This window comes from Apteryx mantelli, chromosome 12 (assembly GCF_036417845.1).
Source record: "Apteryx mantelli isolate bAptMan1 chromosome 12, bAptMan1.hap1, whole genome shotgun sequence".
In the NCBI taxonomy this organism is placed as follows: Eukaryota; Metazoa; Chordata; class Aves; order Apterygiformes; family Apterygidae; genus Apteryx; species Apteryx mantelli.
The window spans coordinates 13,905,068-13,932,067 of NC_089989.1; the positions used below are offsets into that span (position 1 = coordinate 13,905,068).

General features: G+C 36.9%; 1 protein-coding gene across 1 annotated transcript in view; it reads left to right on the forward strand.

Moving 5' to 3' along the window:
* Positions 1-27,000, forward strand: part of DOCK3 (dedicator of cytokinesis 3) — a 201,483-nt gene that overhangs the window by 12,795 nt on the left and 161,688 nt on the right. The window contains exons 3-5 of the mRNA XM_067303645.1: positions 6,005-6,045; positions 8,043-8,098; positions 11,594-11,690. Of these exons, the coding sequence (XP_067159746.1) occupies positions 6,005-6,045; positions 8,043-8,098; positions 11,594-11,690 (194 nt within the window). The remainder of the gene's footprint in view (positions 1-6,004; positions 6,046-8,042; positions 8,099-11,593; positions 11,691-27,000) is intronic.

The following is a 27,000-nucleotide window of genomic DNA, read 5'->3' on the forward strand; positions in this document are numbered from 1 at the left end:
CATTCAGCTAAAAATCAGTATGATCAGACACTTCCCTTCTAGGATGGAGAACTCCTTTCTGCCAATTTGAGAACCGAAGGCTGTGGTCAGTATGGGAGTAGCTTATAAGCAATAGCTTATACTACATGCACCTTTTCTTCCAATGTAGTAAATCAGTGTATTTCAGTAGTAACGTACGACACAGTGCTTTCCTTCAGCAGTTGAGGGGATGTGAGATTCTTCCCTTGGACACTTGTTTGTGCAATATCTGGGGCAGCTGTGTTGGATATTGGGTTAATTTATTAGCTTCCAAGGAGTTCTAATCACTCAGTTGTTTCAGGCTGATGGATTATAGATGATAAATGTCTTAATGACTTTAGTTCTGAGCTTGAGTGTATCCTGAAGATCAAACTTTGCTCTAGAACAGTGCTAGTCTTTCTATTCTAGATACTTTCTTGAACCCCAGATCAAGAAAGTTTTAATACATGAAAATAATCTCCCAACTTTTTTTTGTACTCAGTATTATCTTCAGGATAAAATAGGCTAAGGCCATTTCTTATGTGGTTAGCCCAAATGAGGTTTCAAACAGTTTTGATTTCTGGATTTTTGTCTCTGCTGTTACGGAGAACCAGGGACCCTATATCTGCTCTCAGATCTTATTACAAACTCTATCTAGCTCTTCTGATCTGGTAGCCCTACTGTTGCATGACCTTGGGACTAGAACAGATTCCTTCAGAGAGTAAGGAAGGATGCCATTTAAAATACTTGGCTAATGATCAAGGTTTGTGGTTTTGATGGGAATGAAAACATTCTCTCCTTTCAGCTTTTTTTTTTTTTTTTTCCTGAGACTTTAGACTGTGTTTAATTTTCTGTCCCATCACTGTCCTGTTTGTGAAAGAATTCACCTTCCCCTTAGGGAAATGTCACTTTCTCAATGGCATTTAAACCTAAAAGATTTGTCTTAAATGGGTACAACTTTAAACTCTTTAGTTGACTCAACTGGTTGACTTTGTTAATTATTACAACCAGACTTTTTGTGGCTGTTATTTTTGCTAGGGCTATGAGATTTTGAGTTCTTCTGATGGATTCTACTAGCGGTGCTTTCTTTAAGCACAAGTTTATGTTTAGGAGTAACCATAAATATTTACATAATGTATTTCCAGAATATTATATGTCAAGGATTTAAATGGTCTGTGGAGTCCTTTGGTTTTCCTATTCTCTGTTCTTCTGCAGCTGAGTGGGGTCTTTGTTTGTTTTTTGTTTTTTTGTTTTGTTTAACTCAGCCTGGGTGTTTGAGCTTTATTTTCCTGAAAAACAGGTCGATACCTTTCCTGAGAACCCCTTGTTTGTCTGCTGTTGAGTTGTCAGAAGGACTGGCTTTTTCCACGTGAAGGCTTTCTTCTTGGTTAACTGGGAATCTGAAAAGGGTTATGAGGTGTCTTTAAGAAAGAATAGCCTGTTTTGTTCAAGGCATATCCAGGTAAAGATCAAGCAGTGTTGGGAGCTGTTCTGCAGATTGCGACACCAAGATGCGCAGACCTGCCGCAGGACTCTGTTCGCAATTCACTCAGTGCCGCGCTACTGCTGAGACTCCTGAGAGCGATACCACCTTTGGAAAGGCTGTCTTTCAGTCTTTATCTAGGAGTACGTGGGATTCAGCAATACGGCTTCAAGCTGCCCACACTATGAATTTCCATATGAACAAGTGTTTAAAGGAGAAAGACTTGTTATTTACCAAATTTTAGGTAGGTGATGTATATACTCTTTTTTTTTGTCCTGCCTCTTCAAAAGCCTTGTGGCATTCTAGGTTTCGCTCATTCAGAGGAACTGAGCAGCATGAACTTAGAACCTTTTATAGCTGAACAAACCCAAGGAACGAAGGGAGGACATTCTTGTGTACACTGTTAGGTAAAACTTTCTTTAGCTTCTAGTACTGACTTGCAAGTCCCCTACAGTGTGAACTGTATGTACAGCGAATGTATTTTGAAGGAAAAAGTTATAGGCAAGTCATCTTTGTAATGTGTGGGGAGAACAGGCAAAGTGCTGCACTTTTCCTTTTGTTTTTCTGCAGTTTTCTAATCATGGAAGTAATTCTTCCTGCAGCTCTCTGAGGGATTATTTACCGTGTAGGGTATAATAAAGAAGACAGAGCTGTAGAATAGCCTACTTCTCGCTTGTGATGGCTTGTGGTCAAATACCATTAGATAGTATCGAAAAAAGCAGTTGTAAAGGATTGTATTTTTTTTCCTAAGTTTTATGTTTCACCTTTAGAAATGTAGTGTTTAGGTTCTTTGAGTTTAGTTGGCACAGATGACCATTCAGTGTGGCTATATTGCTTCAGGTAACCTATTTAGCTTATCTACTGCACTGTGCAGTAGATACTCTGCTGTCTGCTGTCTTGTAGTGAGTCCATGTAAAAGCAAAGTTGGAACAGGGCTTTAAGATGTGGTGACTTATCCAGAATACACTGGAATGGATATGATTGATTCCACTTACTTCCATGGTACTTGGATTAAACCTTTGTCTTCTGCATACTGAAAGTATAAAGCATCAACTGAGGTGTCCAAAATCAGTTAAATTGGAAAAGCATACATGACTCTCACATTGACAGTTTCTGTTTTACTAAGGAGTTATGTCTCTCATATTATCAATTTCTTAAAACAATTTTTGTCTTGTTCTACACCTCCGCTCATCTAAACTTATAAAGTAGGTGACTTTGTCATGACATGTATCCATAAATACACATTGACACAACATTAAGAGACAATCCATGGCTCCATTCATCCCCAGCTTCTTGCAAATGTCCAGACGTAATAATGCTTTCTTAGTTGTTACTGTGCTATGGTGTAAGCAGTATGGTCATCCTGGGCCTGTCTTACCTGGCCCATCACAAAATGATGAAAACATCCTAGAACGAACAGAAATACCATCAACGATACCAATGACACTCCAAGCAAACTTCTTTTATCTACTTTATTTTGAATACTACATATGCTTGAAATTTGTCTGACTTGTTAGGGATATATTTAGTGTTCTTCTAGTTCCTATCCCATATAGAATAGGAACTGCTTAGGATGTTACTTATAATGGACTAATTTTTGGTGTTCTTACAGTAAATTCCTCGTTCTGTCAACATATTTTGAAATACAGCATTAGCCTTCCGTCAGTATCATATCAACGATGCTCACTTAAATGCATTCATAGTTTCCATGCCTTCACTCAGAAGGTGTTACTTTATTGCAAAAAAAGATGCACCTGATGTGGTAAGGGAATAGGAGGAAGAGGAGCAACAGAAGCACAAGTTAGGAAAAAGGGGCAGAGTCAAGTGATGCAATTAAAAAAAGGCATCAGAGAAGAAATTGGGAGAGGGAACTGTACAGAAGATGATAAAAGGAAGAAAAGAGGAAAAAGGGTAGGTAAGGCAGAGCTGAAAAAAGAACAAATAGGGAACAGACTGAGTCTTTAAAACAATTAAAGGACGCTCCCCTCAATTCACTTTCATAGTCTGAGTGTACAGATTGCCAGCTTTCTTCTGTTGTCTACCAAATCAATATTCAACTCCTGTAATAGAAAATTAGTACAGAAGACCACTTTTTTTTTTAAGCTCTTACTGTTAATTGGGTGAACTGAATACATTTTACTGAAGTCTTTAATTATGTGATCACGTACTATCTCTTTTCTGTAAGATACTGTTCCACAGTTGTGGCACATGTGGGCAGGATGTTGCAAAGGAATCAGGATTATGTAATGAATAGATCTGGAAAGGATCCTTGCATTAGTTGTTGCAGATACTGAAAAGCTAGCACAGCCAGTCAGTACAGAAGGGGTGAATTAGTAAAGAAGTGATATTAATTCTTGGCACTTCTTAACTGCTCATTAGTTAACTTTGCAACTGTTTTCTCTCTTGTTTTATAATAATTTTTTTGCATCAGTATAATTTAAAATATTCATTTTAAATACAAAAAGGAGAACTAATTTTCCCTAAGTTTGAAAAGCTGTTTGACCATACTCACTTCTTTCCCACCCCTTTCTATTAGCAGCTCCCCCCACACACCTTCCCATTTTTTAATTCCATTAAAAGTGATTCATTTTCCAAAAGTGGTCCTCCACGAGGTCAAGCAGTTTGAGAATATTCTTAGCTGTCTGTAAAGGAGGTGGGGAAAGCATTACATCTATGAAGCATAGTCTTTCTCTGTAGAGGGTTTTGGGTATTCTAACTGTGGTCTTATGCATTAATTTCATCCATCCTCAAATTCTTATTAGTTAATAGTAATTACTAGACAATCTGCCTAGATTGTGGATACTTCTGATCGATTTATATTAACTTATTCCCGAACTTCTCATCAGTTCACAGCCATATTTTTCTGTTTATTAATTTTAAATCTTTTATCACCATCTCCTTGAAGTCAGTGGTCCTTAAAGGCAAAGTATCGTTAAAAGTTGAATGACATAAATCTAAGGTGTTACAATCGGTTATTTGCATTATAGTAACATCTAAAGACCTTAGTCAATATTGAAGTGAAACTGTGTAGTGCATGTTGTGAGCTTGAATAATCAAGTATCTGCCTGGATTTGATGACTATCATGATTAAATCTCTAAAAACAAGTATTATGTTCCTTCAAAAAGACATTTATATTTTTCCCTTTAAAAGATCTAATTAGTTTGGTATTGATCTATTTAAGATCAATTCTATAATAAAGTTTGAGTTGATTCTAGTGAAAAATGTAATATGCGCACACTCTTGAAGAGCACTGTACCTTTTCCAATTTGATAGCTTTTACTTTGAGATATGGATTTTTATCGTGGTTTTTATCGTAAGCAAACAAAGAATTACATTTTACAAACCAGTGCTTTCAGGGACTGGTGAGCTCTTCTCTCTGCTTACTGTATGTTGCTTGAGTGGAACTGGAGGAAACTTAGAAAAAGGTGACTCTAAAACCTTTAAACCAGACTAAAAAAGAGAGGAAAAACTAAGATCTGGAGAGCATTACCTAAAAGGAAAGATTGAAGGGAAATATACCAGTTTAAAATGTGTAAAAGTATCTTCAGAAGGCAAGCCAACAAACTGGTTTCTTTATTCTCCAAAGAATCTGTGGTTATGCTGATATGATTGCCATGAAGTTTGACCAACTAAGAAATAAACTGAAGATAAAACTTTCTTTTGGAGCATATGCAATAATTTCCTGGGAAATCAAGTCTTTGTGTTATGTCCTATTCTCACAAGAAATTTATTTAATAAAGAAGATATCTATCTATCTATCTATAAAAGATGGATAGTTTTTTGTGGGTTTTCTTTTTTGCTTTACATTCTGGAGTTGAAATATTAGACCCAAATATGAAAGAGTGGTATATTTTTAATGAGGATGCAAGGTAGTTTTACACATCTTATGGAGTGGAAGAGCAGGCTAGTCCACTGTGAGAACTGGAGTGTGCTGCTTTTCCATTGAGGGTGTTTTCAAGACTTTTTCCCTGATGAATTGCTGTCTTGCATGGAGTGACATAAGTTGTTTCACCTGTGTAAAATAGCAATTAGGCTCTTCAGTTTAATTTGTAGCCTTTGCAGCTTTGGCTTTTACTCCTGATTATTATCATGTCTGGGGCTGTTATATGATAGGGGATGCAAGGATATTTTTCGATTTTATGAAATTCGATCCTGAAGTCTGTTCTCTAGTCTCTCGTGCATACATAAGACCAGACATATGCAAAGGATTTATATTTATTTAAACAATATTAGAAATGTATGATGTCTTTTTCCTCCTTGACTCATGTAGCACGATATAAGAAAAATGCTCAGTACAGATTCTTGCGTGAGTGCTGAATGTGTCCTTACCACAGTGGCTAATGATTGCGAGTGAAGTTATGAAGAATACCAAGCTGCTTGTATTCCTCCTAGGAAGTTGGACCTGTGTGAGGCACGGTGTTTTTTCAGAATGATCTCAGTAATTGCATAGTTTTCAGTCAGATTGCTTCTGTGTAAAGTAAGCAATATCACAGTTTAATATAGTGTGTTTTATCTGGTTTTAGGTTGGTACAGAGGTGTTTCGGTTAAGAAGCCCAATGTAAAGGTAAGTGTGAATACATTTTCTGAATTTAGTGGGAGATTCTCTCTACTTTGCTGTTACAGCTCTGTAAACTCTTACTTTTCCTTACTTCTTTTTCTCCTTAACCTTCTCCATGTTGGAGGATTGGATTTATTCTGTAAATTGATAGAACAATACTTGCATGACCATATTCCTCTTTTAATGGAAAAGCCTAAATTCATCATGTGTTACATCTACTGCTTGAGTATGTGTTCAGTTTTGATATGAGAACTCTTCAAACCTCCTGTAGTTTCTTAGGTAACCAGCATAGGATCAGAGGAATAGACTTCATTAATTGGAAGTGAGCCAAACAAGCAAACTGAAGTAGTGTTTCTTCCTCTTCCACATTTTTGTATTGCTGAAAGCGTGCATGTTTACTCTTGACTTTCACTGAAGCTGTTCCCATTAGTCTCATTTTTCCTCCTCAATTTCAATCTCATCTATCAAAGAGAAGGAATTTTTCTTATCAGTTTGAATAGTCTGTATTTTAGTATCTCTTCCCCTCCCCCTACCATGAAAATCAGTCTTTCCAAATTGTGCTAAATTTTAAAGCTCTGAAAATTTACAGTTCACACTCAATTACTGATTTTGTTTGTTTTAATCTGCATATTAACTACACTGATCTTATATTTACCACAGAACTGTAGATTTACCGTTCTTGCAGACTGACTGAGTTTGCTCTGTCTGAAGATGGAGGATCATGTTATTTAAATCAATAATGGGATGCTATGAAAAGTTTGCTTTAAATTGCCTGTTCTGCCCCCCCTCCCAATCTCATCACACAAGAACTCTATGGCATAGGCAACAGCAAAAGACAAGGGCTCTATCCCAAATAGGCTTAAACCTCTCTTTGTTGGAAAGAGAGGAAAAAGCATAGCCCCAGGGTATGCAAGTAAAAAAATACTTCTTTTCTCAGTGAAAGACTGCTTTGGGGGCTGGACGTGAACTAGATGATAAGGGCATAGGTTTGAAAAATACCACAAGTACTGTAGCATGCTGATGGGGAGGCCTTACTTGGAATCCTACCTGGGGCAATGTTGTGAACTGCATGATAGCCAGTTTTGCAGCTGCCCTGCTTAGTTCATGTGTCTTCAGTAGATGTCCCTGGTAGTTCCTCCTGTTGGTCGTTCCTTTCTGCTAGCTATCCTTACTAGCTTCTCATTTCTCTTCACCCTTGCCCCTTGTTCCACCTCTTTGCCCCTTGTTCCACCTCTTTGCCCCTTGTTCCACCTCTTTGCCCCTTGTTCCACCTCTTTGCCCCTTGTTCCACCTCTTTGCCCCTTGTTCCACCTCTTTGCCCCTTGTTCCACCTCTTTGCCCCTTGTTCCACCTCTTTGCCCCTTGTTCCACCTCTTTGCCCCTTGTTCCACCTCTTTGCCCCTTGTTCCACCTCTTTGCCCCTTGTTCCACCTCTTTGCCCCTTGTTCCACCTCTTTGCCCCTTGTTCATCACCTGTTAGCTGATTTCTGGGTTCACACAGTCTTTGCAGTAGGAGAGCAATTTGCTAAACTTAAGTCTTCTCTTTTATCTCAATCTTGTCCGTTCCTAGGCAGTTGGGTAGAATTAGTGACAATTCTTAATTTGGTCACAGTTGGCTTAGCTATGATTTTTATGTTAGAGCATATTTCTCATAGAACGATGTTTCTGAATGCTTTCGGAGTTTTTGCTAATAAAAAATATTCAGCTTGAGTCTTTGTATGATACTTTTATTGAATAGACTTGCAAAACTTCCTGATGAAGACATTGATCTTTCAAGATTGTAAGGCTGATTCAGTGTGGTGTCCTGTTCTAAAATGGGTTAAAATCATCGACTGCAACTGTGGTTTGAATGTTGACTTTTGATTGCAGTAGCTTCTTTCATAACACAGTGATAGGATTTTTTTTTAAGAGATATGTTGCTAATTATTTGAATTAGCTTAGAATATAAATGCTAAAATCTGCAAATGTATTTTTCTAACTTATAGGCTTTTCTCCTCTTGTAGGGGATTTTTCCTGCAAACTACATTCACTTGAAAAAGGCAATTGTGAATAACAGAGGGTGAGTGCTTTTCCTTCTCTTTAAGCAATTGCAGTGTTTGTATAAACGAGAAGGGAATTTATAGAGTGGGTTTAGTTCATTGTAGTTTTTGTTGTGTATGATTCTATGCTTAAACTTTGAAAATTAAATGTTATTCTGTACAGCTTTGTTATAAATTCATTCATTTTTAGGGGTCATTTTTAACTATAGGAAGAGCCGATTCTGTTTACTTCCATTCACTTTTGTGCATGAAAACGTAACTTCAGAGATATCACTTGCCATGCACGCATTTTAAAGAGCTTCATTTGTAATCTTCGCTTCTGCTTGTTCCTGGTTGGCAAAATTCTATACGTACAGAGGTGCAGACATATGCCAGCACATCTTATTCATGAGTGGATTTTCACTGAGACATAGCTGACAAGGTAGCTATGTTACTTGAAAAATTTCAAAAGCATCTGACTTCCCTTCCCCCCCACCCCCAAAAAAAAAAAGATCAAAGTATTATTTCCTGAAATTATTATACCTTTGCTATCTTTATTTGTCGTTCAGAAAGGTATATTTGGGCAAGTTTTAAATTATCTACAGTGAATGACGATAATGATGGCAACATAATGTCAGAGATTTTACTGGAGGTCATATAACCTGCAAAGGTTCCTGTGAGATTGACTGAGACTCCTGAAATCAATATCCTGTGTCTTCACTGCTGCTCTTGCATTTTCTAGGTTAAGACTGCTTTGGGAGACTTAAGTGCAGCGTTTAAGACAGTGACCTAGTGGCAGCAAATTAAATGTGGAAGATAGAATATATTAAATAGTATTTAGTGAAGTACCTGTGGAAAAATGATGTGTTACTTCTGGTAGTCTTAAGTTTTATATGATCATTCTCAAAGGGACTGTGTAAAGATGATGAGAGCAACTGTAACAGTGGCGCTTTGTAACTTTGGGCTGTAATAGAAAATATATATATATATATATATATATATATATATATATATATATATATATATGTCATAGGAAGACTACTCCTAAAGTTTACCCCCTTTAGGGGAAGACCAATTTCCTATAATCTCTAGTTATTAGTACATGATGTTAGTTCAGAATTTCTTAAGGCAACCAGTTCAGCATATTTGGATACCAATTAAGAAAGGTGATGTAATTTTTCTTAAAGGAGTAACAAAGACTGACATACCAATTGATAAAACACGGAACATAATACAATTCTGCATCTGGAAATCATGGTCATTGTCATGTTTTGGTAAAAGAAATTCTGCTTCTGTATTTAAGAATATGCTCACGTCGTATAATGGTCCCATATTTGAGTATAATGTAGCCTCAGTCAGTATAATGGTCTCATATTTGAGTCACAGACCCAGTGTAATGGCATTAACATATAGAAATAGTATAGAGGAAATGCAGGGTTATGAGACTGCAAAGCATGATAAGTAAATGGTTAACTATAGTCTTGTTATGTAGTCTCTTTAAATCCAGCCATACTGTTGAAGGCTAATCTTCCAGAATGTTTTCCAATTTCTCACTGGTGCCAAAAGCTTGTAGATTTAACTGCAAAAATAATCCTTATGAGAATATTTTTCTTTAGTTTTGATATTTTTTCCTGTATTAGCTAAAGTATATTGTGTTCCTTTCATCCTTTTAGTTTTCTATAGTTTCTTAAAGTTGAAGTATTTTGAATCCCTTTCTTATAATGGCATTTTCCAAGGATCCGAGAACTGAATCTTCAGCTAGAAATGGTTGCGGCATCTTTTTTAATGTTAGCAACAAGAAAACCTTTGATATATACTAACTGAAGAATCTTTGTTTAGCCACCGAAATGGTCTTTGATGGCGAAGTAAAAAAATAGATGTTAGGCTTTTTGTCATGTTCTCAGCGTCACACTTTAGATTACGAGCATACTCAGCAGAGACTTGTTAAGACATGGGCTGAGATTTCCCAGTTTCTTACTGTGGCCAAATCTGAGCAGACGTTTGCAGGAGTAGAAAAGGGCACGATCTCAGAATACAAGTCTCTGTCAGTGTTTCAGTTTCTTGCAACAAAATGTGGGAATGTAAGGTCGTTGACTTAATAATAGAAAAGATTTTGGTCTGTCTTACTATCCCAAGATGTGAATGTATGAATTTGTGATATCCAGTCCAAGCTTTAGTGGGTTGAATGCCTACCTAATACAACTATGCCTGATTTTTAAGATAGTGATTGACGTTTCTTTAAAAAAAAAGGGGGGGGGGAGTTATATATTTTTGATCCTAACATAAGATTTACTTACATTACTGATGCAAATGTGAGTTTTATGTAACCTGAAAATGAAGAGTTTGAGTTTTTGTTCGGTATTCTCTGTAGCAATATGTAAGCTTTATTTTATGATTAAGTGTTCTCTTATTTAAAAAAAAAAAAGTCAGATTTAAATACATCTCAGTGTTCTCAATTACTTGTAAGAGCTCATTTAACCCTTTGCACAAAGGACAGGACAGATAGCCTAGGCTGGTTACAGGATGGAGTCTGTGGCTTGCCTTCCGCAGGATTTTAAAATAGCTGCCTGTATGCCCAGGGAAACGAGCTGTACTGCCTAAGAGGAAGGTCTCCGCGTCCTTCATTAGCATTGTTGGATGTGCTGCAGAGGCTGTCTCACTCGACACAGCTTGTCCCAAGACACTTTTTGAGGCAGTGTTGTTCGGTACCGCTACATAAGGACCTATGGAAAAGTGCTGCAACACGGCCCGTTTCAGAAACATTACTCTTTTTTTTTTTTAATGTTCCCTCTTTTTTTAAAAAATGTAGAAAAAGCAGAAGCTGGAAATAGATTTGAAATCTGACATTTGTTTCTGAAACATCATTCAACATAAAGACCAAGTCAAGGCACTGACCTCTCAGATAATATAATGTTGTTACAACACATAAATAAGCGTTATCATAGCATTTAAGTGTGATGAAAGTAGAGGGATCTTGACTCCTTGAATGGCTGTGGAAGATCTTGAGCACAACAAGTCTTACTTGTTTGACTGTTGGATAGCCCGCTCAGGTTTCATATCCAGTATTGAAATGTCTACTGCATGGGGAAGGTTTGTAGATGGTGGGTCTTTTGGGTAATTGATGATATTGGCCAAGGTGTTAAATGACAGAAAAAAGGATTAGAGTGGTGTAGAGAGAAGGGATTCAAACTGTCAGGCTCCCCATTTTATAGGCAAGTTAATTTAGCATGCTATAATCATGAAAAGTGTTTTAATTGACCTTTATTAGAAGGAAATGAAATATTGAACATATAACTAGGGAACGCTTCACACAATCTGATTCTTGTGGAATGTAATGGCGGAACAGTTGACATGACTCCCGAGCATGATGTCCTCACAGAAAGTTGCTCTTAAAATATTTCCCTTTCTGTTAACAACTCAAATTAATTCAATTTTTGGCATTTTACAAATTACTATGCCAACATCTCTTTCTTATTGCCCTTCTTTCGGGACACCTTTCTTACCTTTTTCCACCCCCCCCCCCCCCCCTTCTATAGGCAATATGAAACGGTCGTTCCACTTGAAGATTCTGTTGTGACTGAAGTCACGGCAACGCTGCAGGAATGGGCTGTGCTCTGGAAACAACTGTATGTGGTAAGAACAGTGTTCTTCTCATATTTTTTTTATCAAATGTCTTTGAGTGATATGTTGTATGTATTTTGGTCCATTAGGAAAAGGTCATGATTAATATAAGAATTGTTAGATTCATTTTATCTAGTGGTGGCAGGGACTAACTGCAGAATCATTGATCATGTGAGGTTCACGTGCACTACAATGGAAACTTAAGCAGATTTGAAATTGTGCCTTAGATCCGAAAGTTTTGTTGTTACAAAACCAAATTTTAAAGTGTTCTTAAGAGAGAGTATATGTGTTCAATAGCACACAAAAAGAAAGATTTCTTAAAGTCCCATCAAAGACTTCAAAGAATTATTCAGCACGGGCTGTAAGTATTTGTTTCTAGCATCTGGAACTTAAGAGGAAGAAGTCAAACAAAGTTCTTTGCATACTATATTTCCATCATTTAATGAAAATAAAAACTCAGGTTAAGTGCGTTGAGTTTTATATTCGTGTATATGATATCATTTTCAAATGCTGCCACATAATGTCTCCTATTTCTGCTCTGCTCTTCTGTTCCTCTCATACTTCTTTTCTAATGGCCAAATCTCATGGAAGAGCAAATAACAAACTTGCATATTTAAGAGTAATCCCCCCCCCCTTTTTTTTTTATTTCAGCTTTTTAGCTCTGTAACTGCAAGCCATAACTGTAGGGTTAGGACCAAGAACTGTAGGTGGTAAAAGCATGAATTTCTTTTGTTTATTTGTTACTTTTAAAGAATTTGCTCTTTGTAAAGCTGCAGCAGCTTAGCTACCTTATTTAAAGCTGAAGTGCCATTAGTTAGATATCTAGGAAATATGACTGGAGGACACCTGATTTAAGTGAGTCTGGTCTTCTTCCAGCCCAACAAGTCACGTTCTGTACTATCTTCAAAAAGTGATCAAGTCCATTATGAAATTACTTCTCCTTTGGTTGCTCCCACTTCTTCTAGGGAAAGCTTATGCCTCTGAGAAATTTTATTATTGGAAATTAGCAACCAGTCTAATCTTGAGGGTGACTTCATACCTGTTTCTCTCTCTCTCTCTTTTTTTTTTTTTTATTACTACTCTTACAGTTAATGCTCCTTGTTTTTTCCATCCCAAATGCTTAGCTCTGGTGTATGTGAAAAATGTAATATTTTCTGTTTTCTTCTTGCAAGATAAATTTTTCTGTTTCCCCACAGTCAAATGAAGAATACAACAATAATACTGACAATGGTATTGACTTTGAGCAAGGGGAATCATTTTACACACCTTACATTTACTTTCTACCAATTTATTTCTTGTTAACTATTAAAACTGGTTGCCTGAGGGGAGGGGGAGAGAAAGCTCCATCTTAAAACTTAATGGTTTCCTTTCTGGGACTGCTTTCTATTTTAGCTCATTATACTCATTATACCATTGCACACAACATTATTGTATTCTTAAATAGCAGGGGAAAGAATTTATTGTTTTTATATAGCTTTGGATGCACGCATCCCTTTCATGGAGAGAAGAAATTGGCAAAGCTTCAGAGAGAAGAAATTGGTTTTTCAGAAATCATACAAAAAAATTTTTTTTCTAATCCAGTAGTAATGTAGTACTGTAGCTATTCTGACATGAAAGAACAGTTTACACCGTTGTTAAGTTGGTACCAGAACTTTGTCCCATTCACAAACTGTAAAGCTGAAGACTAAGAAAATGTAGAGAGGTGCACAAATGGGTGTGGAAGAGCGGGAATTAGGACTTTGTACTTGGCATTCAGGCTAGAAGCTGTGCTGTAAGGTCACATCTTAAAATAATTTTAGGAGAGTAAATGGAAATACTTGCTTGTTGTTGGTTCTATACCAGCTGAAATTTTTATTATCCCCAAAATGTAACGTGAATAATCTGAGAAATCTAATTAATGTTCTTCATCATGTTACTGCATTTAGTCAGCTTTGTAGAAAAGTTCGTACTGCAGTAAGAGTTAAAATGTTAGTTGTTACTTGCAGCTGTTTTCAGTATGTCCGTACCTATAAGTAGTAACAGTAGGCACTTCATTATTTAATAGTGTTGTGTTGTGAGACAACTGCCAAAGAAAATGTACAGCATCTCTTAACATCCCTGAACAGACCTAGATGTTCATCTCATCCGTTTTGACAACCTTCTTACGTGGATTGCGGTTTGAAAGGCAAAGTTTGCTTCAATTAAAAATTCCGAGAACCTGCTTTAATAATAGGGTTGGGACATGTTGTAAGGGCTGTATTTGCCTTTGGACTAACAATAAGAATTGGAATGTGATATCTAGGAAGCCTGGAAGGGTTAGAACAGAGCCTTAAGAGGGATGCTTTCCCAAGGCAAAATAACTCGGTTGAAATTTGGAGGGAGGAAAATAATACTAAAACTGAAGGGCAAAGTGAAACACAGATGTGAGAAAGACCATTGTAGGAATTCAGTTCATGTAGAATATTGGAAATCTTCCTCAGTTCTTCCTGTCCACAGTGTGTCTGTACTATAGCTAGGAAGAAACTCTGAGTGGGGAAGCTGGAAGAGATTTGAGTTATAAGAGTTGTCCAATAATTTTAGTTTATAGGTCTATGAAACACATATTGGAAAGAAGAGCCTGAGTTCACTCTACTGTTCAGTGCTGTGATATTCTTGTAATTCTTGCTATCAAAGTGAAAGCAAAGTGGTAGTCTTGGTAGGACTTGAAGCTGAGACTGTGGAGAAAAAGGCATTTGTGTGCAATGAGTTCTTAAAGGAAGGGCTATGTCTAACATAGGTAGAAATAAAAGATGTGTGGTGTTTTCATTGTTTTACTGTAATGTCATGTTATATGTCAAGCAACTGGTACTGCATCCCTTTAAATGCTAACAGCACAACATGATTTTTGAAAATGCAGGTTTCTCTCCCATTGGGAATAGAAAGGGATACAGATACTATTGGCAGAGAAGCCATGAGAAAGGTTATTCAAGGTTTTTGTTTTATATGTTGGATATTTCTTTGTAGCAGTAATAATAACTTTGTAGCAATTTTAACTCAGAGTTAAAAATTGTATGCCTATCTAAAAATCACCTTCATATATTACTGAGCAATCAGTAATAGGATTTAAATGTTTAACTTTTCGAAAGGAATTAAGATAGTATGTTTTTTATGGTGCTGGAATAGAAAAAAGAACAAATTTTCTCTAATTTAATAGATAGTTTGTGCACAGATAAATGTAGTGTCATGATACTGGAAAATAAATAGGCAGTTCTCTCCTTCTTTCTGATCTGCTTATATCCAGACTTCTATGACAAGCACAGAAACAGTAATTTCTAGTAACTGCTTTTTGTCAAAATATTACTGTTCTGCTTAACCTACTCGTTTTGAATTTTTCTAGTCTCGCTGTCGTTTTCCAAAATCTTTGTGTGTGTGTGAGATCATATGTATATATTTTAACTAAGTGTATGATCTTGTATTTTTATCTCATATTATTGTTTTGCCTGGCTCAAATACTCTATATTGTGCTTTAGATTAATTTAGACAAAATAGTTATTTCCTTTATAGCTATTTCCTTTTTTGGGAAGCGTAAGGAATTTAAAAAAAGGTTCTACTTGTCCTTTCTCTGCATTACAAAAGCTTGTAAAGAAAAGATGCCAATGGTTCCTTTCCCCAATATTATGCTTAATATGGGAGTGGTAATGGAAAGAAAAATATAATTATTAATGGTACCACTGTGAGTAGCTGAACTTGTTCTTATGACCACTCCAAAGAGATGAGGAAGGCAGAGCAGAGAAGCAAGCAAAGACCTGGAGGAGAGATTTCTGCAGGCACCGATGGAGATACCAGAATCGCATCTTTTATGGTGAAATGCATGTGTGTAGCTATCATGTAGTTGTGCATACCAGTCTGACTTCCATTGGGACAAAAAAAATTTTGCAAATAAGGTAGTTAACTTTCTCTCTTACCTTGTATGAGTTGATAAGATTTTTATAGTGCTTCTAAATAAAAGATCTCCAAGTTCTCCCTGAGCTTTAGTTAATTAGGTCAAACAAGACTCTTGTGAGTTAAGTCAGCTAAAGAGATCACTGAAACTCACAGGTGGAGCATAGTAGCTATTTTAACAGTAAAAAAAAATTCCTCAGAGTTTAAGATGTGATGTGAGGACCATTTCTTTTGAAATAGCAGAAGACTATAGAGAGACCAAACATAATTATCCAATTTAGAATTTAGCCAGATCAGTTATTTGCTACTTTTTTTGCATCGGGGGTGGGAGGGGAAGAGAGGGTAGAATGACTTCTGGTTTAATTTCAGGAAGAATATCTAGTTGGGCTGGGCAGGGATGCCAGCTGAGCCTGAATCACAATTCCTGTTGGATGCTTTTAAATCTTCTAAGGTTCCTATCTAGTAAAAAAGAGTGGGTAAAGGACTCGGGTGCAATTGCACCCATCTGATTTGGATCTTTTAAGGTTTCCCTGGCCACTGTATGGGAACATTAGTTCAAAACTGATGGGGGAGAAAAATGCCATTCGCTGCATCGCTGATGTAGTTTACTCTTGTATTGAAGTGTTTTATGAGAGATTTTTATTTAATGAGTTGGCTTTTGCTTCAAATCTGATGAAGTTGTGGAATTGCTGATACCATTTTTTAAACTGAGTAGACAGAAAAAAGTGTGGTATGATCTGAACGCGCCTGGATGCAATCCTGTGCAATGTGCTCTAGGTGACCGTGCTTGAGCAGGGGGGTTGGACTAGATGATCTCCAGAGGTCCCTTCCAACCTCAGCGATTCTGTGATTCTGTGAAAGCTTTTAAAACAGATATATTGCATCTGAATTCTACTTTAGAAAGTCTCCCTAGGAGGAATAGGCTGGGAAGTTAAGGTTGAACATATTTTATACATTATTCATAGTTTGTGCACACAGACTGCTGGAAAGATGAAGTATTTGTTTTGAAATGTATGTACAGAGATGGGCTTGCAAATATCCATCCTTTCCCTTTTCTGACTCATTTTCAAGGTTACCTGCACATAGGAAAATCCTTTAGTCTGTTGAAGTATTATGAAAGAAGGATCTTAAGAGCTTGCCTAGCTCTTAGTTGATACTAATGGTCTTAATATCTTAAGATCTTAGTTGATACTAATGGAAAAATTCAAATTCATCATAGTGTTATCTCTAGTCCTATGTTCTAATGTTGGTTCTAAACTTCATACAGAAAATACTTCTGCGCTTCCATCTCTTTCCATGGTTAGAGTGAAGGATGGACCTTCATGGAGTGGCCAGGAACTTGGATATGAGTTCATGCCACAATTACTGTGACTCCTTCAGCTGATTTAGTCTTAAGCGCTGCATAGAGCATAAAGGAAACGAAGAGTTTTCAAGATATTGCGGTAACATGTAGTTCTTCAGTTTCTCAAAGGGAACAGCCTGCTGGGAAAACACGTGATTGCTTAGCAACCTAATTAAAGGCTTTTAGCAGATTTGTCATTTGGTTACCAGAGGATACTTGCATGACTTTTAACATTTTTTTTTGATTGGGTTGCAAAGTATGTGCAGAATGATTTGGAGCGTGGTGAACACTTCAGTGCTGTATGTGGAAGGTAGATATTTTTATAATGTGATTCCTTCAGTCATGGAAGGTGAAGTTGGGAGTAAAGAAGAGTGTCCCAAAGTGTGATTTATATCAGTGTTTCTGATCATTATCTTAGGCAGAATTTTTTTGTACTGAAAATCGTAGGGTTTTTTTATGCCCCTTATCTGCATCATCTTTGGAAAGATGGGGAAAAGTCCTTTTTTTGCTTTGTTAAATTGAGATTTGCATTTACTTAAACTTACTAGCTATGCTTTTTGGAGGTTTTTAGTGGATATCATGAACTGTATGTTTCTTCTTTATTAGAACTGAGCTCATGTAGAATCTGTTTATCTATTTTTAGGTCACTGCTGTATAAAATCCAGTCGGCTTCAGTACATCTCCCCTTTGTTGTAAGATCTAACTTGCTGAAGCTCAGTTTAAGGGCTTCGCGTTTTAAGATTCTAAAGGATTCCCATAATTACTCTCCCCCCGTTCCCTAATTTTTAAGAAATTTAATGCAGTCAGTCCCTCACAGTGATTTGTAGAAATCTGGGAGCTAGCTTTAGGGAATTAGAAGTATGTTTAAATTCTGAGGAGAGTAAAATAAGATCAGTTTGCAAGCAAGACTTAAGTCATTAAAATTTGAAAAATTACAATATTTGGTTAAAAGTTACTTTTCTTTGAAGACACAGAACTTGCAAAGAAATTATTCAAAGACCAATGTGAGCAATAGTGCAGCAGCATGCAGTATATCTCAGTTTTCATTTACTTCCACGTACAGATTCACAATATCATGTAGGATGATTAGGATCAACTTCTTTTGTTTAAAAAAAATTCTTTTTGAAAATACATAACCAGAATGTATGAGGGGAATATACTTCTTGAGTTACCATGGTGATGGATAGATTTAATAGATTTTAAAAATAGAGACTGAATTAAATGTAAGTCACCTTCTGGTGTCCTTGACAATTCATACTGCAACAAACTATGTGCAGGATTTTTATAACTTCTTGCTTTGTAGGAAAAATGTTATTTCGTCATTGATAAGGGAAATCATAATATGTTCCATTCTGGTAAATAGAATAGCTGCCTTATTGATGTTGAAATTGTTAGCAAGTTCTGGGGTGTTTTTCCCTTGATCAATTTTAAATTGCAAAAATATTAGCTGGTTTGCAGTTAAGAATGAACTGTTTCCTTTTAGAACGATATCCTGTCTTGCCACATGCTGATAAGTGTTTCATTATACATATAAAGTACATGCACAAGGTTAAAATGTGAGAATTTGATTTTGTTGCATGCCGTTTTAACATTAGCAGTGAGCAGACAACCAGCAACAAAACTGCACAGAATTTACCCCTAGGGAAACCAGTGGCTGGCCTGCAGGTGCTTTTGAACCATTCTTTTGTACTGTAAACATACTGAAGATTTAATTAGATTAGATCAGGGGGGAAAAAAGGTCTTAATCCAAACACAAATTTGAGGGTTTCCTCGTGTGTAGTCTGGGAGCCTAACCTGGGTTGTTCCAAATATGATGTTTTGACAGAAATCACATTTGAAATAGAGGTGACTTGTAGTGTGGCTTGATTTTAGTTTTATAGAGATGTATTTTGAGGAAATAGGGCAGTTCATTTTGGTCTTGTGTACTTTTAAAAAGTCAAAATGAGAGAAAAACAGACTGTTAGGGAGATTTCCCTTATGGTTTATCTTTTTGCAGTGAGCAAGCAAGCTTGTGTGCATGTATAGAATTTAGAAGGAACAAGATCATCCCTTGTGGATATTTACTGGAAATAAAAAGACAGCTTGTTGGATTTCATTTTATAGAAGACAGACTTTTTTTTCTAATAGAAAAACAAAGAACATCTGTCCTTTTGGCAGCCTGTATGGCACTGTTGTCCATGTGGCTTCAAGAAGCATCCTGCAATTTATCTTGATTTATGTCACTTTCTGTTGTTATTTCTATCCTTAAGATTTAGACAGAAAACGTTTTTATAAACTACCTTTCCCTACAGGGAGCGGGTAACAGTACGAACATTTCATGGGTGGGGTTTGAAAACCAGGATTAGGTGAATTAGTGTGAGTACGGCCATACTGAAAACCTTGTGGCTGCAGCAGTGGACAGCTCACAGTTGGCCTGCCCAACATGATTGCTTCCCGCATTACTGCGTTTGCCTGGGCGGGAGGGAATAATTGATTATGGTGTGACCTCCTAAACAACCAGGAAGACAAACGCATCGTAATTTAAGAACTTGGTGGTAAGTCTGACAAATGGACGGATACCTATTTTTAAATAAAGTATTAAATTGTAATCAAAATGTTTAACATGATTATTAAAAACCTTTTCTGTATTTCTTATTTCAACTTCCAGTCCTTTGATTGTGGATATACTGTAAAGACAATCAGTAAATAACAAAAACTTTTACAGGTATAAGTAGGGTTGCAAAGGCAAACGTTCAAGAACCAAGGAGATGCCTGTGTTCTCAGTTTAGTCTACTTTTGTGTGAGAGTTATCATAATACCCTTAATTTGTGGTCACTTGCCACATGGTAAGTGCCTATGAGGTTGTTATCTTTAACCCCCTTCCTTCCTCATATGTTACAATGGTTCCCCAATGAATGGCGAGTGTGACCACGGCTTGCAGGAGGAGGGAGACCCACTCTTACAATTAAGAAAATCTAATGTTTCCTAGGAAAGGGTTGTGACCTTCCATCTTTCATGTAGGTTTTATAGGAGATACCACAACTCATTGCACAAAATTAATGAACACTTTTATTCTTAACTCCTTCTTACACTTAGCTCAAAAAAAAAAATATATGTATCTCCAGTCTTCCAGTAGTTTTGTGAAAATACGTGAGTGTTTGAAGTACTTGAATGCCGAATGCTATGCAGAAGTCATTAGGAATGGGGAATTCCTGCCTTCGTGGTAAGGTTTGAGTAGTTTGGAGTAAGCTAAGCCCTAAGAACCATAACACTGAGCCAAAAAGGATACAGAAAATATGAACAGCTGTTCATTAATTGGTCATAATAAAGAGGGGTCCTGCATGTGGTCACACAATTAAAAAATATATTGCAATGCATATGTACAGGAGCCTGGATTAATTTCAGTTGTTTCCTTATTTTTTTGAGTGCTTGACTTTGTCCTTGAATAATTTTCTCATAACATCAGTTTCTGTAAATGCTGGAACTGGAAAAAAAAAAAGTTATCTTTGATACTAAATTGATACTCATATAATTCTTTAAATTGCTTATACCTCAGTTTTGAGCTAATAGCAATTCATGGTCTTTGGAGAAGTGTGTTATCCTTTCAGAAACTCTTCTGCCTGTTTCCTCAAGTTTTATTGTTTAATAGAAGTGATATTATGTTTTACACACAAGAAATAATTGAAAGAAGGAATACAAAGAAACAAAATAAAGTAATTGGGAGAGGTTTTTGAAAGAGAAGTGTAACTTAGCTTCTTGATTTTCAGTGTTTATCTTCCTATAAGCTCTGGATTCTTACATAGGCATGGTATTTCTTTTAATTTTTCCAAAATATAATTAAAAAAAAGAGACTATATCACTTGCATATTATTTAAACATTGTATACAGTTTTTTTAAAGACATCAAACCCTATCATCTCTTTCCTGCTCGGCCAGAAAGACCCATCCAGTGTAACAGCTGAGGTACTGTCCTAATGGTTCTTCAGAGATCCCAGTATCTGAATTGGCACAGTGCTGTGCTCTGAAGACCAGACTTTAAGTTTCCAAGAAAAGTATTTAATTCACCTCAAATTAAAAAAAACAAAAAACAAAACTAAACTAAAAGCTGGAAAACTTTGATTTGTACCTTTGTATAAGGAGCTCAGCTACTCCATTTCTTCCTTCTAACTATTCCCCTGTCTCTTTTTCTCTCCCTGCTGCCCTTTTTTCAGGCTCCCAATCTGAGCTTCTCGTTAACTCTCTATGCCCCTTTCCCCGCTTCCCTGTGTCACTTACTTTTCCCAGCCAGTCCCAGTGACTGTATGCATTTACCAATCTTTATTTGAATGAAACCCTAAACCCTGGTTTTTATTGGGTACCTCTTGCTTTCTTAAGTTGCACTTCTTTTATATTGTTAGTCTATTATGGAAGGGAACAAGTAAAATAAGTGATGACTTCATTTTTGCTGGAATTAAAAAATTTTCAGGAAGATTCACATAGCTCACAAATAAAAGGTGGTATACATGCATGCTCTAATTATGATGTTCAGAGAGCAAAAGATAGTGAAATGGGAATATCCTATTGCCTTTCAAAAGATTGCAATCAATCCAGTGTTAACAAGGTATAAACCAAAGATAAGTTTTCCATCAGCTTTCATCTGGGATTTGTTTCACAGAAATTGAACAGTGTAGAGTTTCCTGCAGTTTGTTTTGGAGGAACATTGGCAAGTTTGGAGTCTTGGAGGAAGATTTTAATGATCCGATTAGGCTTTTTGTTGGATTTCAGATTCGTAATCTGAAGTAGCTGAAGTGAGTTTGTTGTCTCAGGTCTGACAATAATTGCAGGTATGTCAGCTCTCGCTGTAGCACTGTTGGCTGTCATGACAAATCTACATTAGTAGTATATCTACAAGTATTCTAGACTAAAAGAAAGGGCGGGAGGGAACTCTTCACCTTCCCCCTCCCCCCCCTTCCCAAGAAAAGCTATAAAAATAATATAGGTGGTGGAGAGAGAGTCTGCATATAATATTATTTGTTTTCAGTAATCCTGTCAGTGCCCAAATCTGCATTTAAGAATTATTCTGTATTACCAACATAGAGGTTTAGAAATAATACAGTTGTAATTTGATGATGTTATTGAAACCAATGATATTGCTGTATTAGATAAAGCCAGAATGCAGCTATTAAAACAGTTGCAGAAAGAGAAAAGAAAGAAGTTAGGCATATTTCCTTTTTTTAAAAAAAAAACAAAAAAACTGATAGATGTGCTTGGTTCTTTGAATGCTCTAATTTCCTCTCCCTCTTCCTTCCAAGCCCACTCCCCCATCATTTACGCTGAATCTCTTTACCAGTTTTAACTCAATCTAACAGAAAATTATTTTTCTTGGAAATAGTGGCTGGGTAGAGGCACAAAATGTAATTTTATTGTTCCTGCCATGGGGAGGAGAGCAGTGTGATTTCAGCCATACTGCAAAGCACAAGATAATGCCGACAGGCGTGAGCCATGGGCAGCTGGGCTTCAGAACGTGCGCGTACTGCACTTGTGCACACACCGGTGTTCATGTGGCCGTGCAGGGGGCATTAGGGAATTACCTGGCTGAAAGCTAGCCGTCTTTAATTTTGGTGCCATTTTCCTGGCAGCTCAGATTCTTGATGGGGCTCGCTGCACAGCTGTACAGGTGCCCGTCTTAGTGTGCAGAGGGGAGACAATAGGATCAGGCAACAGGAGGTTTCTGAAACTACCTCCTTTTTATAGCAACATGAATTTATGGTGGATTAAACTAGCTGTGCTATCACAGTGGTACACTACAATGTAACAAATCAGTGATTATGAATAAAAAGAGTTTTTATACTATTTGTAATGGCCTAAAAACAGGTGTTACACTTGTTGCAAACTCTTCTGTTGTAGAACTGGATTATTGCTGTGCTTTTTATCTCCATGACACAATTTTGGTTTAAAATCAGACAAGACCAGGCAAAGGATATTCTCAAGGCCCACTGGGAGTTTCACTGCTGTGTTTCCTAAGTTTACAAGCACAGAATCGTAGTCATGCAGGTTGGAATGAGCTTCTGAGGGTCTTTAATACAACATCCTGCTCAAAGCAGGTCCAATTAGAGCAGGCTGCTGAGGAAGCTTCCAGTTCAGTTTTGAATATCTATGGAATGGAGGTCCCACAACCTCTCTGGACAACCTGTTCCAATATTTGACCACCCTCCAGGAAACAATGTTTCTCTTTATCTGGTTGAAATTTCCCATGTTCCAACTTGTGTGTGTTGCCTCTGTTCTTATCCCCATGCACCTCTGTGAAGAGTCCATCTTTTCTAAATCTTCCCATTAGGCAGTTGTAGACAATAATGAATACTCCAGGTGTCTCATGAGTGCTGAATAGAGGAAAAGAATCATGTCTCTCGACCTGCTGGCTGTATTCTTGCTAATACAGCCCAGTACGTGGTTGGCCTTTGCAGCAAAGCGTTGCTGACTCCTGTTCAGCTTGATCACCAGTACCACCTGGTTGTCTTCTGTAAAGCTGCTTTCTGCCCAGTCAGCCTCCAGTGTTCCTTGTTGCATGGGGTATTTCCATCCCAGATAGGGGGAGGACTTTGCATTTGCCTTGGAAGAACTTCATGAGGTTCTTGTCAGTCTGTTTTTCCAGCCTGTCAGGGAAGCTGCTTAGAATAGCAGCCCTGTCCTCCAGTGTATTGACTACTCCCCCAAGCTTGGTATCATCGGCAAACTGACCGAGTGCTCTCTATACCAGTATCTACGTTGTTAGTAAAGATGTTAAACAGCGCACTGAGGGATGCCACTGGTAACCGGCCACCAGATGATCTTTGTACAACTGATCATCACTTTTTGAGCCTGTCAGTCCAGCCAGTTTTCTACTCACCTTATTGTCTGCTTGTCCAGTCTGTATCTTACCAATATGGCTATAAGCATGTGTGTTCTCCACAAGAACTGTCCTGGCTGTGCCAGCCTAATTATCTTTTATGACCTCAAATCTTAAAATGTCATAGCTGAGTCTCCCTGCTTTCCAATTCTAGTCTCCAGAAATTGTCAACCATATGTCAGAGCTAGAAACCACTTGCACCTTTAAATGAGACTGCAAATTGCATTGATAAAGTTAACAATAAATGTAGGACTTCTGCAGACATAAACTAACCCTTCCTTGTCCCTATGATTAAAGAAATTAACAGTACAGAATTAAATATAGCAGTTATCAGTTCATCAGTTTTTAAGCCATGTAGTAACAAAGTAGTTGAAAATGGACAATTATCCTCCAGAGGTGCTGCTTGTAATAGGACTTGCAGGGGTCTGGTTTGGGCTCAGTTTTATTCACTCCTCTTATAAGACTGCACCATTTTTTTTTTCAGTCCTATTATAAAAGTTGCTGATGATACAAGAGTAGAAAGTTAAATAATGATTAGTCTAGAAATTGTAGTTTCTGTCCAGACACTTGGACAGCATCTATTCTAATGCATCCAAACGTAGAAAGTATATACAGATGGTGTTTGTGTCCTCAGGTGCAATGACAATATGATGAAACATTGCAGCTAACTGATTGATTTTGATAACTAAGAGGGTAATAAGTCTTGTGGTTATAGGCAGGGAGCCATCCTGGGGGGCAAAGGAGGAGAGTAAATGAAAATCTGCCTGTATAGACTAGATGAAATGATTGAGTAACTGCTTCTGGTTCTACAGTGCCCTCTCCAGAACGGATGTTGGAAAGCTGGAAAGATTCATAGTTCTGCAGTACAAATGATAGGAGGGAAAACCTAGAGTGGACCTCAAGGTCGTCTAGTCCTCCTAACTGGCATTTTTAACATATATTTGTTTTGTCTTGCCTTAAAAAAATAAAAATAAAAAATAAAAAAATGCAATGATGGATATTCTGCAAGATCTCAATACAGTCTCTTCCAGTGCTTTTTGACCCATTTGGTTGAAGACTTTTTTCTGAAGCCTATGCTGAACCTTCCTTACTTGAAGCTTGTTATTTCTAGTTCTGTTTGCCGTGGACATGGAGAAGAGATGATTCCATTCCTCTGACAATTTAAATTGTTTCCCTGAATCTTCTATTTTCTAGACTAAACAGCCAAACAATCAAAAACCAATCATTCTAATGTATTGTGTCTTCTGGATATTCTCACCGCTTTAAAGAATCACCGGTTTACCTACTCCTTCTCAAAGTGTAATCTCTCAAAGTGGGAATAATACTTCCAAAGGAAGGCTGACCAATATGCAGTAGAGTGAAGGAATTACTTTGCTCATTTAGTCAGGGAAACTGCAGAGGCTCAGTGAGGAGTCTGCCCATTTATGATTTACAAATGGTTACTTGGAGAAATGGTTCAGGTAGATAATTGTTAGTCAAGGAAAAAAAAAATGAAGTTGAATTTTTAGAAGCTGAAGCCACATAAATTCAGGATAGAAATAAAGTTACTTTTTCATAATTAGGATAACTAACAATAAAAATAAATTTGTTGTGGAAAGCAGTTATTTCTTTATCACAGATATCTTTAAAATAAGACTGGATTGTTTTTTAAATATGTTGCAGTATTATCATACAGAAACTATGTTGCAGCAAGCTGAGTGAGTTTCTCTCTCCTGTGCCCTGCAGGAGATCAGACCAGATAATCACAGTGATCCTTTATAGTCTTGAAGTTGATGAATCTTTAAATCTGTTTAGTCAGGACCAGCTGTGTTGAAAAATGGTATTACTAAAATTACAAAAAAATGTTAAGAAGAAGTGGATATACTGTACTGATATTTTTGATATTCTTTCGGGCAGGAGAATTGTACATAAAAACCAGACTGTTTTTAGAAGTTATTTGCTAGTGATGTGATTCAGCGATGATATGCTAATTCCTGTACCCCTTTAAACCTGCTCTTTTTAGCTTTTGTTGACTCTTATCTATTTGGCAAGGACACTTTTTTTTTCAACTATTTATGTATAAACTGCAAAAAAGATTGACATTCATACACATTTTTGGCTTACCTATGTTTCGAATAGTGTAAAGAACAGCAGATATTTTGAATATCTTCCAGGGAGAGATCTCCAGAAATCATTTACATACTATAAAAAGGTGTAAGAGTGTGCTAAGGGCTAGTTCTCTTGCTGTTGAGTCTCTGTTGATGCGGTATTAGGGAATGAGCAGTGCACTTGAGGATACTGCATTGTAAGACATGCTGTGGTTCAGTTAAGAAATAATGCAGATTCTGTGATCATTTATGTTGTTTCTGTTTTTATTAACTGGAGTTTTTAACCATTATGCCCAAGCTAAATATTAGCCCATGTAATGATACTTCTCTTCTTTTTGGCTCTTGTCTATGGAGCACACTATTTCACTTTAAGCACTAGTGAAAACACCTAGCTTTCACCTCCAAGGTGACCCTATTTAAAACAGGTGGAAAAAAAAAATATCCCACATTAACAGTAATGTATTGATGCTTGGATAATTGGTGTTTGTAATAATGAGTTTCCCTAGGTGAAAAAACATGTGTGTTCTGATGTTACCAGGATCTTTGTTTAAAATCTGCAGTTTTAATAGCTGCTAGCCACAAGTCTGTTTGCAGTGTTGCTATCGCATACATGGTATCAACATTTTTAAACTAAAGTAGTTTAATTCTTTATCTTTGAGAGCTTTACCTGTTTTCTCTTACCTTTTTAGTTGCAGCTCTACCTCTTATCTTTCATTTTAACTATTTTAATCTCTTATTCAGCAAAAGTTTGAAGAACCAGTAAAAAAAAAAAAAAGAACAAGTAAAATCAGGTGTTTGTAAACAGGTTTTATTTGTAATTTATACACTTCCTGCTGCCTTCTGCCTTTTTTTCTTTTGCACTGTGTTTAAATACTAAATTATAATTTATATTTTCAATTCCCCTGTCTTATGAGGTGGCTCTCGGCTCAGCACCAGAGGTTACAGTTGGTCTGCTTCACTCACTCTTTCACAGAACGAAGCAGCTTATCTTTAGCTTGCATAGGAATCAGTTATTATTTCACGAGTGTTCTTCCAGAGGTCATACGCGGTGGTGAGCTTGCAGTCAAGACAGAAGAAATTACCTGTTTATATATGTTTACTTGCCTGTCTTTGATGCATCAGACTCTTTCTGTAACAATATTTATGGCTG